The sequence below is a fragment of the Cajanus cajan genome, chromosome 5, assembly GCF_000230855.2.
Source record: "Cajanus cajan strain Asha chromosome 5, NIPB_CcT2T_4, whole genome shotgun sequence".
NCBI lineage: Eukaryota > Viridiplantae > Streptophyta > Magnoliopsida > Fabales > Fabaceae > Cajanus > Cajanus cajan.
In genome coordinates this window covers 70916635-70935826 of record NC_138521.1, presented here as the reverse complement: position 1 = coordinate 70935826, position 19192 = coordinate 70916635, and the positions used below count along the sequence as shown (strand labels likewise).

The following is a 19192-nucleotide window of genomic DNA, read 5'->3' as shown; positions in this document are numbered from 1 at the left end:
ACCAAACAAGTTAGTATATCTAACAATGTTATTCTAGCAAATTGATAAACTAAATAGATTAATATCACGATGAACTTTTGATTATGAACCTTTGAAACCTTGTCAATGGAGAAATTTTACGTCATTGCTTATGGCATTTTAATTTGATAAAATTTGCGCACAAACCTAAATTCAAACCTCTTCCTCTTGTGTAAAGCACTACAAAATGAAATGGTTGTATCATTCATTAATGGCAGACAAATTGAGATGACATTTGAAAAATATAAGGTGAACAACTTTATAATACGCTTGTTTTCTGTAAGTTTTCGTGGAAGAATTAGTTCTATACGTGAAAATCATGTTATTCCAATCAATGGTAAAATAAATTGTGTAGAAACCGATTCTTATTCTAGAACCTTACATCGGAGATAGTCTCAAACATATAGAGAAAATTGTAAGTTTAAAGAAAAGTGTCCATTGTTCTTGTATTTTCCTCCTCTTACCAACTCAAGCTATATATACGTGCACTAAGAAGCAGAGAGGAAAAACCTGCTAGTATCTGAGCCAAATAATAATAAATAAATAAAAGTGAAATGTCGTCGTAATATATATTTACAGTGAATCATACACCAAAATTTGGGTACAGTTCTGCAAAAAGTTGGAGTCGTTAGCATTAACTAACCCAACCATGGCCAATACACAATTTTCTGATCAGCTAGAGTTAAGCTAATCAGCACAATTTGCATATTGTGACGCGTCTAGGATCACTATGAAGCAACAAAAAAGAAAGAAGATTAAGGAACACTGAACCAAAGAAAGGAAAAAATGAAAGTACACAACTCCCCCAGTTGCCTAGAAAAAGCAACACAACGTTGGAGGTGTTACTTCCTTTCTGGTCAGCCAAATTTGAGTGTCTTTTTTTAAATTTTTTATGACAATAAGAGCGAAAGTTTGAGTTAGAAAAATGAAAAAATATGATCTCCGGCTGGCAGCACGAGTCCTCTGGATCTCCCTGGTTTCTACTCTTCAAAAAAATGTCTAGAGGAGCGATATAGATCGTAAGGAGCCCATAAATGATCAACGATGCATGGCTTCCTAGAATCTAACCTCAACCATGGTTTACCCTTGCCACTCCAATGCAACAAACTAATGGGACCAGGGTGCAGACTCCTACATTTTCCTTCAAAGTTATCCCCACCCAAACCATGCTGGTTCCATCTATGATCAACAGCTTTAATATTCCCGGCTAGAACCAACAAAAATGGAGGAAGAGAGCCCAAATGGTATATCCTCTTGTGCTGCTTCTGCACCGCCATCCACACCTCAACCTTCTCGGTGTACCTCTCCTTCCGCCACGTGTCCACGTCCATGACCATCACCCCCGTGTTGAAATAACAAGGCTTCCTTCCTTTGAACGTCTTGGCCAGAGAGGGGTCAGACCAGAAATTATCGGTGAAATAAAGAGTGAAATTGGCATGACAATATTCTGGAGCAGCGACGACTTTCCCTTCCATGTGGACGCCCCAGAGCTTGGCGATGTCGTCGACGACGACGAGGTCGGAGTCGAGGTATATGACGCGTTTGACGTGGTCGGGGATGGTGTCGGCGAGGTAGATTCTGGCATAGTTCAAGGGCTGGTCGAGGGCCTGGCGAATGGACTTGGAGATCTTGCCGCGGACGCGGTTGGAGTCGAAGCGGTAGATCTTCATGTTGAGGTAGGGGAAGGTGGAGTTGATGCTGGAGAAGAGCTGCGGCGCGTCGGCGTGGGCGGAGAGGAAGTGGAAGGAGAGGTTCTCAGGGCAGGTGGAGTGTTGGAGCATGGAGAGGACGGCGGCCATGGTGCCACGGAGGTAGTTGGCGTCGAGGGTCATGGCGACGTTGATTATGTCAGAGGCACATTCGTGGCCGTTGCGGAAGGCCGGGGCCTCGCGGAAGAGGGGGAGGGAGGGCGAGGGACGGCGGACGAGGCCGAGGCGGATGGCGGAGGAGAGGGGGAGGAGGATGAGAGACAGGAGGCCAATTAGGGAGGTCCAACTCCGAAAGACCATCCTGTCGTCGAATTAATCTTCTTCTTAGCTTTTCCTTTTTCCTCAACTCTTCACGTTCCGGCCACCCCGTGTACGGTGTACTTGGACACTATTCTTTTCTCACCGAACAATATTGCTTCAACTCATCAACCAGATTTCATCCCTCTTCCCAGCCCATGTCCTCCACTCCTTCTAAAACCATCTCCACCTCATCATATCTTTTTTTAATTTCCCTTTTCTAGGTTTAGGATCCTTCCTATTTATATAACATGTTTAAGTTAGCTAAGATCTCTAAATTATCCTATTGCATGCCCAGATATTTGGAGCCATGCAAATCTTTCTTCAACAGCAGGACGTGCTATTAATATTTCATGCTTTCTTCTCAACTACTTATGCTTTGCTTCCATGCATACATACATGTCTATTTTATCATTTTTCAACATGCTCATTCGTAAGTAATTAATCTGCTGAATTATATGTTAATGCAATCAAACACGTACCATATATATATACTGGACTTTCGACTTTCGACTTTCGCCACCCTGCAGCTGCGAGGGATATACAGGACCTCAATATATTGAAAATTTATTATGCAGTTGAAGATCACTTAAGCAAGTCTAGTTCACCTAAGAATTTTTTAGAGATTATTTATTGATAAAGAACTTTTTTAATAAAGAAAAATACTTTTAAATTATATCTACGGATCATTATATAACATGTATATTATGTGGTATTACAACCTCTTAATAATTTCTCATTATGCATCATTAAGTAGCACTTATTACATAGTAATTCAAGTAAATGGTTTCTTAAGTTTATGGACTAATTTATCATTATGCGTCATTCTTTTTATTTTATACAAATTAAGTATGTCGTACAATTCTAACAAAAAAAATACCAAATATGTCCTACTTATTTTTAATTCTCACCAATATTTTTTCTCTTGTTTCTTCCGAATCGACTCTCCATCTTTCTGATTAATTTCTTTGTCATTTTGCTCATTTCTTTCAGATCATTAATTACTCTTGCCATTCCTAATCTCCCGGATTTCCTCCCCTTCAAAGCCCATGCAATTTTAGTTTTTTCCTCCTCTAACCCTCAACTTCTACATGGTTTGTTGGAGTTTCATGACCCAATTTCGATTTCCTCCATTTCTTCTTCAATTATTTGTAGTCTAATAAGGTGTTGTTGATTCTCAACGAAGAGCGTACTCTATTTCTTAGTTTCCTATGTACAACGTTCAACTTAAAAAAACCTAATGAAGAGGAAGTCATCAACTATTTCACAGCTTATTGGACGTCCAATGAGAAAGGGTGTTTATGGACCAATCTTGTGTTCAATTTTGGAAACCAATACTTAAATGATCAGTTCAATTTTGGGTTATAATTTCCAAAATTGTGTATTTGACTTCATATTGAGTTTTGTTTTGTTATTTTTTTTTTTAACAAGCTATATCCTCTCTTTCTTTTTGTTAGAATCATGTTTTGATTTCTTTTCTTATATACAAAGACTTAGGTCACCTCTAAAAAAGTAATTCTTATATTCACTTTTTATGATTAACTACCTATATTTTATAAGAATTTGTTGTTAGAGTTAGTGTTTATATAAGAATTTGTTGTTAGAGTTAGTATTTATTGATTACTCTTCGAGTCGAAAGTACTTAAATAAGTGTCAGATCCTTGTTAATTTATCAAAAATATTATATTATAATATAATATTAAAATAAAAAATAATAAAAATGAATGCGAAAAATGTAAAGGCATGGAATTATTAATAAAAATTATTTAATAAAATTAAAAAATTTTGGATTGGGGAAAAGAGATGTTTCATTCGTAAAATATAAAAAAATGGTGTGATATGTAACAACTTATTAATAAAAGTTGTTTTTATTGTTACTTATAAAATAGATAATATTTTTTCAAACAAAAAACTATATATTTTTTCTTCTAAAAGTCACTTTTTTTTTTACTTTCTTTTTAAATAAAAATTAAAAGACTATCCGGATTTTCATTCTCTCACTTTTACTCTCCTTCAATTCCGCGTGATCCAAATAAACCATATAATATATGTAAACGTGCGTGATGAAGTAGCACTTGTAAGGTGGGTGAGAAGATACGTGTGGTGGATTCTCATGACTCCGCGACTGCAACTATTTTTGAACATGTCAACTAGTTTTTATATATGAGAAAAATAAATGTCGAATAAAAATTTGAAAGACAAAATGTGGACAGTTTACGAACATGAACCACAAGTATTTTAGTCTGCCACTGCCAAGATCAACATTTGATGGAGAGTAAGAAATTTAACGAACATGAAAGACATGACAACAACTGATACATATCCTATCCATTTGAGATTATATTTGCCCTCACAAGGACAAATTGTTTATTTAATTGAGAAAAAGAGGCTCTTGATATTCAAAAAAATAAAATAAAATAAAATAATAAGAAAGATAATAGAGCACATGTTATTCAGATAGTGATAATTCTATTCGGTTCTTCATTGTATATGAAGGAGAATGCTAGTTAAAAAAAATATTTATTTTTTATTTTTATTTTTTTAATAATTAAAGAGTATAATTGACTATAAACGATTAGTGAAGGATGTGTCCTTTATTTATTACTATATATGATATAAACATTAGATGATGACATGACACGTGTCATGACACGCGTGACATGATAGCACGATATCTATCATGTCATCATATCACGTGTCATGATACGTGTTAGATCTGTTAAGTATTTAAACGAAAAAAATGAAAGGTCAAATATTGAAAAAAATAAGATAAATATATTAAATTTTTACTATTTATTCGAGAGAAATATTAAAAGAAATCATATATATAGAAGGTCAATAAAGGCAACGTCTGAACAATAGGTTTGAAATTAATGTGGACAATGTGAATGTCTTAGTGATTATTTCATCTCATTTTAATTGAAGTAAGCTAAAGAATTCCTTAAATAAAGTTGAATAAATCACATATTATATTTGCTTATTATTAGAAAAACTAAGCAATTATTAATGTTGTGAACCTCGCTAAAATAATCTGATCCTAAAGAAAATGCGAGTTGACAGTATGCCATGTTGTCACCTCTTTCCAGCCACGACATAGACAACTTAAACCCAAAATTTGTTTAATGGGCAAAAGCAGAATACCCTAAACAAAGATTTTGATTCGTCTATATTTAGTTAAATTTGATATCTGTGGCGTCTCGGTATCTATAATATAATATATATATAAAGACTAACTTCTTCATTACAAAATTTTTCTCCACTAATTTTCTCTAATAAACTTTCAATAATTCTTTCTAACAAACTTCTCATCAATAAATTTATTATAATATTTATTCCTTCTAATAATTCTCTTCTAAAAAAAATTTATATATAAATAATATTATAAAATAAACTTCTATAAAAAATAATTAAAAAAACAAATATATCAAAATTAGTACTGAAAATAATTAAAACAAACAAATATATATCAAAAAAAAAGAAAAAAAAAGGATATTATATAGTACATATATAAAGGAAATATAACTTCTTCCCTCAAAAATCTTCCTCCAATAATTCTCTTAATAAACTTTCTTTCAATAATTTTTCTTCAATAGCCTTCTCTTCAATAATTCTATTGTAAATATTTATTTTATCCAATAATTCTCTTTTAAATATTTTTTATATAAATAATAATATTAGATAAAAGTTTTATTAAAAATAATTAAAAAACATATATATTAAAATTATTATTGAAAATAATTTAAAACAAAAAAGTATATCAAAATAAAGGGAAAAATATATATTATAGAGTATTTATATTATATCAAAACAAATATAACAACATAAAAGAAAAAATTTGGATAAAAATATTGTAAGAATCACTAATTATTATTAGATTTTTGTAACATTATAAAATAAACTATTACCAAAAATAATTAAAAAAAACAAATATATCAAAATAAAAGATAAAATTTGAATAAAAATATTTTAATAATTATTAATCATTATTAGGTTTTCTCAATATTATATAATTAAAAAATATATATCAAAATAAAAGAAAAAATTTGGATAAAAATATTTTAATAATTACTAATGATTATTAAAAATTTCTACAAAATCCAATTGTTATACATTACAAAATAATTACTAATGATATTATCAATCTTCTTTCGAGTTTTTTTTTTTCAGTAGTTGTATTCTCGTGAACCATTAAAGATATAATTATAATAATTTTGCTGAATACAAATTTATTTTCTAATTTAAGATATTAGATAAAAGTATGTTTAAAAATTAGTTTCGGCTATATTTTAAGTATCTCAGTATGGTCTAATAATTTTTTTTTTCAAGTTTAACTTTTTAAAACAATTATGTATCAATAATATAAAAATTTAACTTAATATATAATATTTTATATAATTTGATATTATACATTATAATACTGATTTTAAAACATGTATTGTAAAATATTTAATTTTATAATTTAAAATATATAATGCTTAAATTGATATATTATATTAGCAATTCGGGTTGATCTAGTCTTTTTTATTATATGTTATGGAAAGTTTGGAGGCAAATTCTGGTCATCTTTTTTTTTTATATTACCCGTATTTCTTTTTATATGTTTAAATTATACAAGCTGTTGTCAAATTTCAAATAAAAAAGATACGGGTAAATTTGTCTTAAAAAATAACCATATTTCCGAAAACAAAAATGTTGCAATTACTCAAAGGGAAAAAACTAATGTTTACTATGCATTTGCCCGAAAAGGTAGTTAATTATAGATATATTTCAAAAGTAAATAAACATAATTATATATAATAATCGATTAATAGTGCAACGAGTTTTCAACCGTATTTAACATTGCTTAACAAGTGTTTAATAATATCACAAAGGTATTGATCATTATTCATCACATGAAGTTAACTATATTTGTAAATATAACTAGTTTTGTTTCCAAAGTAATTAGGAAAAATTTTAAATCTTGTTATATAATTGTCGATTCATAGTTAATTGTGTTATGAGGTAATTAATGATAATTAACTTTGTATAACATGTTAAAAGTATTAGGAGGTTATCATATTATATCATATTATCTTCATTTTTCTATATAAAATAATAAATACCTAAATCAAGAACAATAAAAATAATTAAATTAGTTACTTGTAATTAATAATGTCATAATTTAAAATTTTATTTTAAAAATATTCACAAAATTAAATTACATTAGTTATTCAGTAAATACATACACTTTTATAAAAAAATAAAATTGAATAAATGACTCATTAACATACTAATAATAAATTTAAAATATAAAAAATCATCAATTAATACATTTAGAAAATAGTCTGATATTTCTTAAGATTAAAATAAGATACTCATTTATTTCCTAATTCTTATGCATAGAGAGCGGCAGTAATAATTTAACAATTGTTAAATAAAATTAAAAATATTTAATGATGTGCGTTGGGACACACTACATAATTAATAACCATTAAATTTTAACAGAATTATTGAAAAAAAATTCAAGTCCCACATCGATTAGAGATTAGGCAATTCAATAGTATATAAGTGGAAAACAACCCTCACCTTACAAGTCGGTTTTGTAGGATTGAGTTAGGCTTAATCCACTATTCTAAAATGGTATTCACGTACCAAGCCCAATAGTGCTGGACGTGATGGGGTGTATTGATTTACCTAAGTCCCATATCGCCTAGAGATTAGGCAATTCAATAGTATATAAGTGAAAAATAACCCTCACCTTATAAGTCGATTTTGTCGGGTTGAGTTAGGCTTAATCCACTCATCTAAGATAGAACCGTGAACCTTCACTCTTGCTCTAGCTGAAGAGAAAGTCCAAACAATCAATTTAATAAAGACTGCATCCTTTGTTAGGCACCTACTTTCCCTTTCTTTGGCTAACTGTATACACATGTTAAGGGAGCATGCCAGTGACTCTATCAAGTATCAACTACCAATCGTTACTCTAACTCCTGTCTAAACTGAGGTCTTTCCTCACTCAGCTAGGATAAACACTCCAAAATAGCTCTTTAGACAGTAAAAGATTAATATTTGAAGAAACAGGACTTATGGTCTCTCTACAAATGCATGGTCCAATAGCTGAGCAGCAGTTGGCCGTTTGCTTGGATTAAATTGTAAGCATATAAGAATGAAATCTCAGGCATCTACTGACAAAGATTCTGGAACCTGCCAATAGAAAATATCGCTTGCAACTGTTGTTACATGGAAAAAAAAAATGTATCATGAGTTATCTGATTTCAAATAATCAAAGGTAAGTACAATCTGAGTTACTTGATTGTCTGCAAGGTGAGAAGGCAAGTGAACTAAAATTTATGAGATAATTTAAAGGAGTGGCCTAGAAATAGTAACGACGAAAATTCTGTCTCTGTAATAAATGAATCTAGGAAAACAAGGACAATATACAAAGATGAAGGTAAAGATTATAGTAAAAAAATGTCAGACATACTACTTTCAAATGAGAGTAAGGAAATTGCCGAGTCAACATCTCTAAAACTGTGCATCCTAAGCTCCATATATCAGCTGCTAGTCCACATCCAAGGTTCCTCAAGTTAACAACCTTTGATCCAACAATTTGAAGTTAATATCGGCACATTATGAAATTACAAATGATTGAAAACAGTGATTGGGCAGTTCAGTGTAAGAAATGCAGTAGAAGCTTATCCATCTGCAGAATAATTTACTTATAATTGAGAAGTATGTCATTGAAGCTATAGTGAGAACATTTGGTATGTGCTAAACTGGATTAGACTGCCATATGACCAATATCATTCTAGTATTTAGTAATATTATAACGTTTTTAAACAATTATTTTTAAATGAGATATTATGTGATAGATAAACTTATATATATTAAATTATATCCAATGTTATGCAAGAATATTTTGTAAGAAATTTTTAAAAGAGAGTATTTTTTTTAGAAGTTTATCTTCTATGAAAAGATTTATAGGAAATTTTTTAATCTAATTTGTCGGGTTAAGTTGTAAATAAAGAAAAATAATTCAACCCAATCTACTAACTAGATTTATGAAATTCTATTTTTCGTACCATCTTAAAATGGTCTATTTTTTTTTTTTCCAATTGATTTAAGATAACTTGGATACTATTTTAAATTGTAGATTTAAGGGTTTTCCAAAATTGACTTAAATTATATCTCATTTTTATATTCTAAGCTAACTTTATCTTTAGTTGAAGTGGGATTTGAAATTTTCACACTAACCCTTGTCAGCAAGTTCACACCACAATGTAGCCATCAGACACAAAGTTGCATTATAAACTCTCTCCTCTACAGTAAAAGCATGAAGATGAAGCTTGTGAAGTAGCTCTCTTATCACTTTTCCCGATCACAAACTGGTAGTGGTAAGGTCCTACTCCTACCTACCACTTGAAAATGGAAATAGTTTCGGCCATGACCTCCAATATCTCAGACACCAAAAAATGGCTGTCCAGGATTTTTATCCTTTCAGCATGAGGTCACAGTTCACTTCCTTGTCTCTAGAAACTTGAAAAAAAATGCTTCCTCTGCCTCTGTACTTACACGGTTACATCTCCAATAACAAAGACAAAACACAAGCATGACAACATTCGAAACTCCTCCACCCACTTCCCATACAAATTCTCTTATCTGCAATTGCGATTGTGGTTTTGTCATGGCAACATAAGATGCTATGTCCCATGTCAACAACACGTGAATCCCTCACATGCCCACTATATCTTCTTGTTGCCACCTAACCTTCTGTTGCTTATTGGATATTAATTTAATTGAAATTGGTTGTTATCAAAAGTGGAATAAAATTTTCCTTAAATTGCATAAATATTTTTATGGAAGAAAACATGGGAAATCTCAACATATCTGGCACATGAATTTGAGTGTGCGGTGATGTGAAAGAGGCCATGATTGGGTGTGACTCCTCTGTACAGCATACTTGTATTGTACGGGAAAGTAAACCAATAAGAAGGACAGAGCAAGAGAGAGAGGGTACAGGGAAGGCAGTGAGGGTCACGCAGCAGAATGATGCTTGGGGTGAAGCAATCAAGAGAGATTCGAATTTTGCAACAAAAAAATAGACAAAGACATGCATTTGTATTCAAAATGAGAGAAGTTTGGTTTGGTTAAAGCACGAGAGGAATGATGTGGCGTGTATGGAAGGGGGGGATTTATCATATGCTATTGCTGTGTATTGTGCCCTCTCTCTCTCTCTCTTTCACTTTCTATTTGTATGGTTATGTTCATCTTTCGAGATAGATTTAGCCCTGGCATTGGCAGGGCTCGAGGTATCACATTATTATTCCTTACAAAAGAACCACAATAATTTGGTCACCTTGGCTTGTGGTAAGGGACCAGTGTCTCTCTCTCTATATTTGTTTTTGTTATTGTGGGACTTCCCTATGAGATTGGCCACTTAAAATTTCAGAAAATGTCTTGTTTGCTTCAAAAAAAATCTTAAGCACACCTATGAGGAATGATTCTTGTGGGAGCCATCTTTTGTAGTTCTAGATTACTATTTACTACTGCTACCCTTCTTTTTTTCATAAATGTCCCTTTTGAATACAATATGGACCATTATATGGTCTCCTCTAAGTCTTTAAATAAAAAAAAGTTTGAAACCAATCCAACTCAGCTTCGGATGAAGCCTCTTTATTTTATATTTGCATGGTTGATTTTCCCAAAAAATTTCCTTAAGCATGTTCATACAATCATCAAAAGGATACTTTGATAACAATTGTCACACTGACACCTGGGACACGATGAAAAGAATAAAAAATAGAGAGGATGCAATATGTTTTGGGCATGAAAGATTTATTTTGTTCATTTTCGTCCAATAGGTTGTACCACTAAGTGCACGGGATTAAAGTCCTGTTTATCCTGCACTGCACATGATGCTTTGTTTTTTTTTTCTTTTATACAAGAGGGAAAAGTCAATGGAAAGGAATAAGACCTATGAGACAGACCCACACCATACTAATGAAGCTCTATCCAATGATCTTGACTCATCGAAAGCTTGAGAAGAATGTGCCTAGATACAAAGATAAACATGAATGAAGCATCCAACAACTTTCATGGCTTCTTCAGTCTGCACTATGTCATATTATAACATGATAAGGGAACCCTTTCCGAATTTTGAGTTGCAACATGGTGGGCACCCTGGCAAGCATTTTTGCCAATATTTGTGCGCATGATACAGTAGCACTTCTGTTATGCTCATTAGTCGTGCTTTTGCACACTCAAAAAATTAAATTCCGAAACCATATACTAACCCATTTGTGTGTGTTTGTGAGCCAATTCGCCGCATGTGTGCCAAAATCTACGCGTGCTAGCAAGTATGGCGGCTAAAGCCCGCTTGCACCTTACCACTAATGCCACTGTCTCGCTCTTAAGGGCATGGTGGGGACCACATGTCTCCCAAATCTAATTAACTCTTGAAACATAGATGGACCCCGGTGTTCCATGAAGTTGGACACATACTAGATGATGTGTAGTCCTATGGGACCATCCATGGTGCTTGTCGGGGGGCAATTAGTGGGACCAATCATGGGTTTTGGGTTTGTATTATTATCATGATTTGGGCTAAGGTATGAGAAGTAGGATGGGGGTAAGCAAAAGAATGGGGTGATGTGGAAGAGGATGTGGCATTCAAGCCAAGCTTGTTGAGTTTTAGAAAGGTGTGACCACTTTTAGTGTTAGTGGGGTCAAATTTTCAGATTAAGGATGGTTTCAACTCTCAACTTTTAACTACTCTTTTGTTTTTGACATATCCTTTTCTTTGTCCCTTCAAATTACCAAAGTCCTGAGGTCTAGGATATTTGGCCGAAACTTTTTATGTAAAAAGGTGGATTGTTTCGTTAAGAATTTGTTTGAGACTTTTTAAGTAAGATTTGATTCAGCAGCAACTTTTCTTTCGTGATGGATACATTTGCAAATGACTGTATATGCAAAATTGTGAAGCGTGTGCGTTTGTGTTAGTGTGTGTTGGTATGTTGGGTTTGGCTACCTTGCGTGTGAGAGTGAGAGTGTGAAAGTGTGGGCTTAAGAGATAGTGTTTGAGTTTGGTGGTGCGCGTGCATTAAGAAGAGGTGGATTGTGGTCATAATGGAGGCTGCCAGCCACACCCATAAATTTTATTCATGAGGCCATACATTCTGCATCATTTCTACCTCTCAAAACTGAATTTTGATTCTGAACTCACAAATTTTCATCATTGCATTGCCTTCCCCCAACCTTTCTCTACTCCCTTTTACCGCAAAATTTTGTTTATTCATTCCCCTCCAACCATTTGGTTCTAGTGTGCAACCTTTTTCTTTATTTTCCTTTTTTTTTTAAATAACTCTTTCTACTAATTGAGGGGAGGCTTCTGTAGTAGTGATTATGCTGAATAATTGACATAATCTTGACAATACTCTTAAATTGGAAGTTAAGGAGACCACTTACATGATGAGGAAGATAGTTTTAGGTATAGGCAGAGATGGGCTAGCAAAACTTCCTCTAAAAGACCACAAAGCACTAATTACTCCCTTTTACTTCGTAATTACTGTTCCTCCCTCATCAAACTAGATAAACATTATGATCCAAATCAACTTAATGTCTGACCAAATTGGAAGAGAGTTATTATAATTGAATTGGGGTTGGTCGAAAAAAAAATTTGCAAACTGAACGGCATTTGTAAGCTGTGTTTAGCAGGAAACAATAAAAAATAAAAATATGTTAGAATCAGCTGTATCCCATGGTATTGCGACACAAGTCACCAAAACATTTAAAAATTAAAGATCGGCAATTGTTTTCTATATCCCAAGCTTTTTAAAACCGATCACTCGGAGGATACAGAGAATCCTTTTCAATTTCGATGCTGATATGGTTGCATGCATGCTTTGATAAATACAGAAATCAAGTTGATAAATAGATAAAATAATGATAATGCCACTTACCTCCATGAAATTGCATGAAGAATAAAAATGATGTGAGTGCCTTTTCATTTCACGTACGGGCCTCCCTCATTCAAGGATATTCTCATTATTTGCATGCCACGCCTGATTCCTTTTGTTTTTTTCTTATTCTTTTTTCCCCTTTCCTTTTTTTTTTTTTTTTTTTTTTTATCTTCTGCATAATAATAATTATAATTCTAACCCCAAATATGGATGACATTTTGGGCACGTCAAGTTTTTTGTTAATTAAGGCCTGCTCTCCTAGGAATAGACAATGTTGTCTCCATCATCTGAGGTGTTTTCACCTTTCCATTATGCAGTAGCCATTATCAGTACTAGCTATAGTGTGCTCATATCAAACAAAATCCCCAAGTGATTGGTACTTTTATTTCCAATTTCACTTTTTGGTTGCAAATTAACTGAGTTATGCTGTGTTTTTAACCTCTTGTGCTAGTAATGTAGCTCTAATTAGAATGATCTATTACCTCTACAGAGCCAATAATTATTGTCCTGCAGAACAACAATACAACATCTAGCTCTGGTTTATGATTATGTTTCTATTTTATTGGAACTATCATTCAAATAGTTATGTTTGAATGCTGAATTTTGACTCATGAATCCAAATCCCTTTGAATGACCATGATCTAGAACACTTACTAAATTTGCTTTGTCATTTTGAAAAGAACTTTATCACGTGGTTTCGATGCAATTTTTGTGCTTGACAATTCCCTTGCATCACTTGAACCAATTATTATAGTCAAAACAAACCCCTTAACCTTCAAACTTCAAATTTAATTAAATTTCCCCCTATATGTAAATTTTGATAACAAGAAAGAGAACTAACTTTACACACCATAAAGCCCAAATGTATAAAATATTTGAATTGTTTTTTTCCTCAAACCACTAAAGCCAGTTAATTGATAATAATGGTAGACTAATATATGATGAGCAAGTAAGTTGGAGAACTGTTTGAAGTGATGATTGTGCATCTTTAAATTATTAAATTGAATCCTAAATCTATTTGGGAGAAAGAAAAAAACAGAAGCACTGTTGTTGTGTACTATTGGTAACTAGATAGAGCGAGAACTAGAAATCTAAAACAGTGAGTGAGGTTAGTGGAGAATAGAGACATAGAACAGTAAGTGACAAGAGAGCAAAAAAATGGTAAGCGTGGGCTTAAATTCCGTTCGCTGTTGCTTTCGGGGATGGAAGAGAAGATTGCACTAAAAAAACTTAACAACAAATTGTAGCACATCATCATCCTATTCACTTCATTATGCCTACAATGATGATTCTTGGTTCCATCACCCGCATGCTTTCTTCCAAACACTCTCACTACTACATCCTACACACTCTCATTCTGATTCGCACACACCTATAAATCCCATTGACCCCCCAATCCTTTCTCTCACCTCAACCTATTCAAATCTCTCCTCTCACAATCTCAAACTTCCTTTTCCTCTGTTACATCCCCTTCTCCCAAACACAAACACACACACATAAAAATAAAAAAACCAAATGGCTGTCTCAGGCTTCGAAGGGTTCGAGAAACGACTAGAGCTCCATTTCTTCGGCGATGATCCAGCCATGTTCCCACTTGGTCTAAGAAAGCTTGATTTTGAATCACTAGAACAAGTCCTGGAAGCTGTCCAATGCACTGTGGTTTCAGCCGTTGGAAACTCTTACTTTGATGCCTACGTGTTATCAGAATCAAGCCTCTTTGTTTACCCAACAAAGATCATAATCAAAACCTGTGGCACAACCCAACTTCTGAAATCCATTATTCCCTTGATCCACTACGCTCACCACTTAGGCCTCACCCTCTCTTTTTGCCGCTACACAAGAGGAAGCTTCATCTTCCCCAAGGCACAGCCTTTCCCTCACACAAGCTTCAAGGACGAAGTGTCCTACCTGCAGGACACCATCCCTCCAAACCTCTGCTTCAGAAAAGCCTCCATCATGCCCTCCAAATCTTCCTCTCACTCATGGCACGTGTTCACAGCCACCTCGCACGTGCCTTATGATCATCATCACGACAACGAGTTGTTATTCACCATGGAGATCTGCATGACGGAGCTGGACCCCATCCTCGCCCGGAAATTCTTCCGGCGAGCGGAGGACGGAAAATCCGGCGACTCCGCCGGGAAGGAGATGACGGAGGTGACGGGGATCAACGAGATAAACCCGGAGGCGCTCATCTGCGACTTCGCGTTCGACCCGTGTGGGTATTCGATGAATGGCATGGACGGGGATTGGTACTCCACCATCCACGTCACTCCGGAGGACGGTTTCAGCTACGCCAGCTTCGAGTGTGTAGGCTCCGTCAGCGACAACATGGGACACGTGTTGAGGAAGGTGGTGCAGATTTTCCGTCCTGGTACCATGTCCATTTCCACCACATGCAACGGTTACACCAACGACATGTGGACGCAGGTGGCCACCGCCGTGGAGCCTCTCGGGTTGAAATGTCGGAGCCGTGCGATGGACCAGTTCCCCGCCGCGGGCAGCGTGGTTTTTCAAACGTTCAGCGCTCGCCGGAAAAGTGTTTAAAAAGAGAGGAGGCCGTTGTGGCGGTGGCGTATTAATTATCATAGGTAGGAAGTTAGAGTTAGTTGAAAATTTTAGAGGGTGGTGACGTGGATGAATGTTATTGGTTGTGAGGGGTGATGAATGTGGGATTGACTTGTTTAGAAAGATAGGAGAAGTGGGTGGTAAGTACAAGAGGTTGGGTTACTGGGAGAGTGGGATACTGGGAGGATCATGATAATGCACCCCACTTAGCCTTGTCACCTAACATTTTTGATGATTTTTAGTGGGTGTTAAAGTGCTCTTCTTTCACCTTTCTTTCTTCCTTCTTCTCCCCTTTTCTTTCATTCCCTCCCTCTCTTGTCTTTTATGCTTTCTTTCTACATTATTAAACAACAAAATCACACTTTTTTCCTTCACTACCTCTCTATATTTTTCATTTCTCTCTGCTACACTGCTACACTCTCTTCTCTCTTCTCCCACCTCTGCCCCTGCTAAGCAATCAAAATGGGCATAGGTGCATGAGGCATTACCAGAATTATACGTAATAAAGTTGTCTTCTCGTACGTGTCACTTTTTATATGCCTTTTTCTCATTATACATTACAAATGCTTAAGATCAGCAAGGTATCATATAATCTTAAACATAATAGATTAAACAAGCTGGTTTTTGTATTTTTACAAAATATTTCTCATTACGAAATAACTCTTTAATTCATCTTCGTTTCTGTTTTATTATACGTATGTATTATGTGGATTTAAGGTCTAACAAGTACCAAAGGGTGGTGGCATTTCCTCGGCGTTATGAAACTTAAAGTGCATGTGGCCATAATTGCATGCCACATTCAAGGCAAATAGATAATAAAAGTAGGAGACAAGCAGAGAAATCACAATAATATGCTCCAAATTCTTGGTTCCCCTTTTATAAACTAGGAGATCTTCCAAAAAAGTTTCATAAGTATACTTGTTTTGTATAATACAAGTTTGAACTTACTAAATGAAAGCCTGAAAAGCACAAATACAATTCGATGAGTTAGTGGTCTATACATGATTTAAATACTGCATTCTGTGATCTACATTTACTCTTTTATCTTCAACAAACAACTTCAAAAAATAATTCAATTGCCCCCCTCTGCATATGTACAAATAGCATCTTAATAGTGTGTTTGGACGAGAAATTTTACAAATTTAAGGAATTTTAAATTTTTTGTATTTAAATTACTTTGATTTCAATTTCTATCATTCTTAAAATATTTTGTTTGGATGAGTCAATTCAAATTTCTTAAATTTTAAATTGTTAGGTTTAATATGATAATTTTATTCCACCATAGTAAAATTGATTTTAAAAATATATTTATATGTTGAGATTTTTAAATTAAATTTTATAAAAATAAATATTAATCCATTTTTAAATATTTAATAATTTTAAAAGTTAATATTAGATAATATTTAATAATTTTAAAAATTAATATAAGATAATATTTAATAATTTTAAAAATATTTTTGAATATCTAATAATTAAAAGAATGAAGAGATAAGATAAAATATATAGGTGAAATAAGAAAAATAAATATGAAAAATTTCAAATTCTTCCATTTTTGGAAGAATTTGAAATTCTACTATTTTAAGGAATTTCACAAATACTTAGATTTCAAATTCTTTGTAATTCCTCATCCAAACAAAGCATTTCACCTAAAAGAATTTAAAATTCTTCAAATAAATGAATTACCTTATATAAATTCCTCATCCAAACACACCGTAAGGGCTACTAAAATCATTCATTAAAAAAAGTTACTTAAATAAAACTAAATAGTATAAAAGAAAAAAACAGACTCGGAAAAGTCAAATGGAGTTCTCACTTTCACTCCCTTCTCAATCTCTTCATCTACACTTTTTGCTTACGATTTTTATTTTTATTTTTTTATGGTTTCTAGTTTTAACCCCCTCACATATTTACATTTCCACGATCCATACCTCTCTCTGGATATTAAGATAAAAATTAAAAGGACTCATTTTAAGAAAAATGAACCTAAGGAAGCTAAGATATTTAATTAGGACTGAGGTTGTAATGATTATTTTAAAATTGACTTTATAATAATTATTTTAAAAGTCGTGTTTTTTATTAATAATATAAAAAAATAAATCTTTAATAATTTTAATTTTTTTCTTCATTTTATTTATTATTATTTTAAAATTTATAAATTAAATCTAATAATATTTAAGACTTAAATTTATTTTTAGTCTTGTAATTATATTTTTTTTTGTTTTTCACTCCTCTAAGTTTTGAAATCACTATTACCAATTCGTGTAAAATAAACTAATTTTAATTTTGATTCTGATAAAAATAAATTATTGATTTTCATCCTCCAAAATTTGAAAACTATTTTTGCTCCCTTAATATTCATTTGCAAAAAGATAAATCATATTCATTTTATGGAACTATAATGTTTTTTAGGGATATAACAAATTAATATGATTTTGTAAACAATAATATATAATCAAATATGATTACTTGCCTTTTACTTAATCATTAAATCGATTTAAGAATATAACATGAAAATAAACATTAAAAATATATTTAACCCTACTTTTTTACACCATTTATTTAATTATATCATATGAATATATGTATAATTTTTATTATATATAATTCTAAATAAGTTCAGATTTTATTTATTTATAATATTAATGAAATATTTTATTTTATTTTTATTATCATTTTTTTACGTATTATTTATAATTATGTTTGAGCTTTAGTTATTTATTTTTCTAAAGATGAAAAAATATATACAATGAACATTTTAGTGAATAATTTAAAAATAAATGGTAGTGACTTTCACTCTAACGTTTTCTTTTTAATACTTTTCTTTTTACTGATTAAAAATTACATTTTTTTATAAATCCTATTTCTAAATAAGAAAAGATTCATTAAATAAAATGTAAAATATATAAAATTTATAATTTTTTAAAAATTATTATCAATAAAAAATATATTAATAAGTAAGTGGTTAGAGAAAGTGTCCTATTACTCACCGTAATTTAATAAACGATATGCTTATCAAACAAATGAAAAGCTAAAACTTAAAATTGTGACACGTTGTAAGTCTAGAAACCCGTTTATCGCAACTAGACGAAAAAGAAATCTGTCAGAAAAATGCTGATGTACAGTTTTAAGAATTACATAAGAAAAAATTAAACATTATGTTAATTTGTAAAATACAACAGTCAATTTTGAGATTATAAACTCTCTTCACTCACCCCTTCAATTTTTAATGTTGGCTTGATTTTTTACTTTTCATTACTTTTTTTTCCCGAACTTTCTTATATAACTTTTTAAATTTTACACATTTTATTACCTTATTAATTAACTAATTGTGTAAAATTATTAATTAACTAATGAAATAATACATTTATTATTAATATGACACAATAACTATTAACATAATATATTTCTAATTATATATATATATAAAATATGTATTAATAATCAATATATCACATTAATTATTAACATAATATTTTAATAATAAACATGTCATATTAAGAATGTTAATGGAGTCTCGAAGGGTAGGTAATAGAGCATCTATTCCTATCCCATCAAATAAAAGGTTATCTTATACCCACAAATTTTATAAATGTTTGTAGAAATTTATAGGTATTTGTGAGCTTTTTAAATTTTTTTAAGTATTACAAATAAATTTAAATTTGT

At 32.1% G+C, this 19192-nt stretch overlaps 2 protein-coding genes across 2 annotated transcripts; one reads left to right on the top strand and one right to left on the bottom strand.

The window, feature by feature from the left end:
* Positions 1-558: 558 nt before the first annotated feature.
* On the bottom strand, positions 559-2246 carry GATL4 (galacturonosyltransferase-like 4). The gene has a single exon (XM_020369922.3). It carries the CDS (start codon positions 2025-2027, stop codon positions 999-1001), a length of 1029 nt encoding a protein of 342 aa, XP_020225511.2. The 5' UTR covers positions 2028-2246; the 3' UTR covers positions 559-998.
* Positions 2247-12077: 9831 nt separating this feature from the next.
* Positions 12078-15903, top strand: LOC109809289 (S-adenosylmethionine decarboxylase proenzyme 4). The gene has a single exon (XM_020372548.3). The coding sequence runs from the start codon at positions 14477-14479 to the stop codon at positions 15506-15508; it is 1032 nt and encodes a 343-aa protein (XP_020228137.1). The 5' UTR covers positions 12078-14476; the 3' UTR covers positions 15509-15903.
* The last annotated feature ends 3289 nt before the right edge of the window (positions 15904-19192 follow it).

Coding starts and splice junctions, on each gene's coding strand:
- GATL4 (XM_020369922.3), bottom strand. CDS start 2,027: ATGGTCTTTCGGAGTTGGACCTCCCTAATTGGCCTCCTGTCTCTCATC.
- LOC109809289 (XM_020372548.3), top strand. CDS start 14,477: ATGGCTGTCTCAGGCTTCGAAGGGTTCGAGAAACGACTAGAGCTCCAT.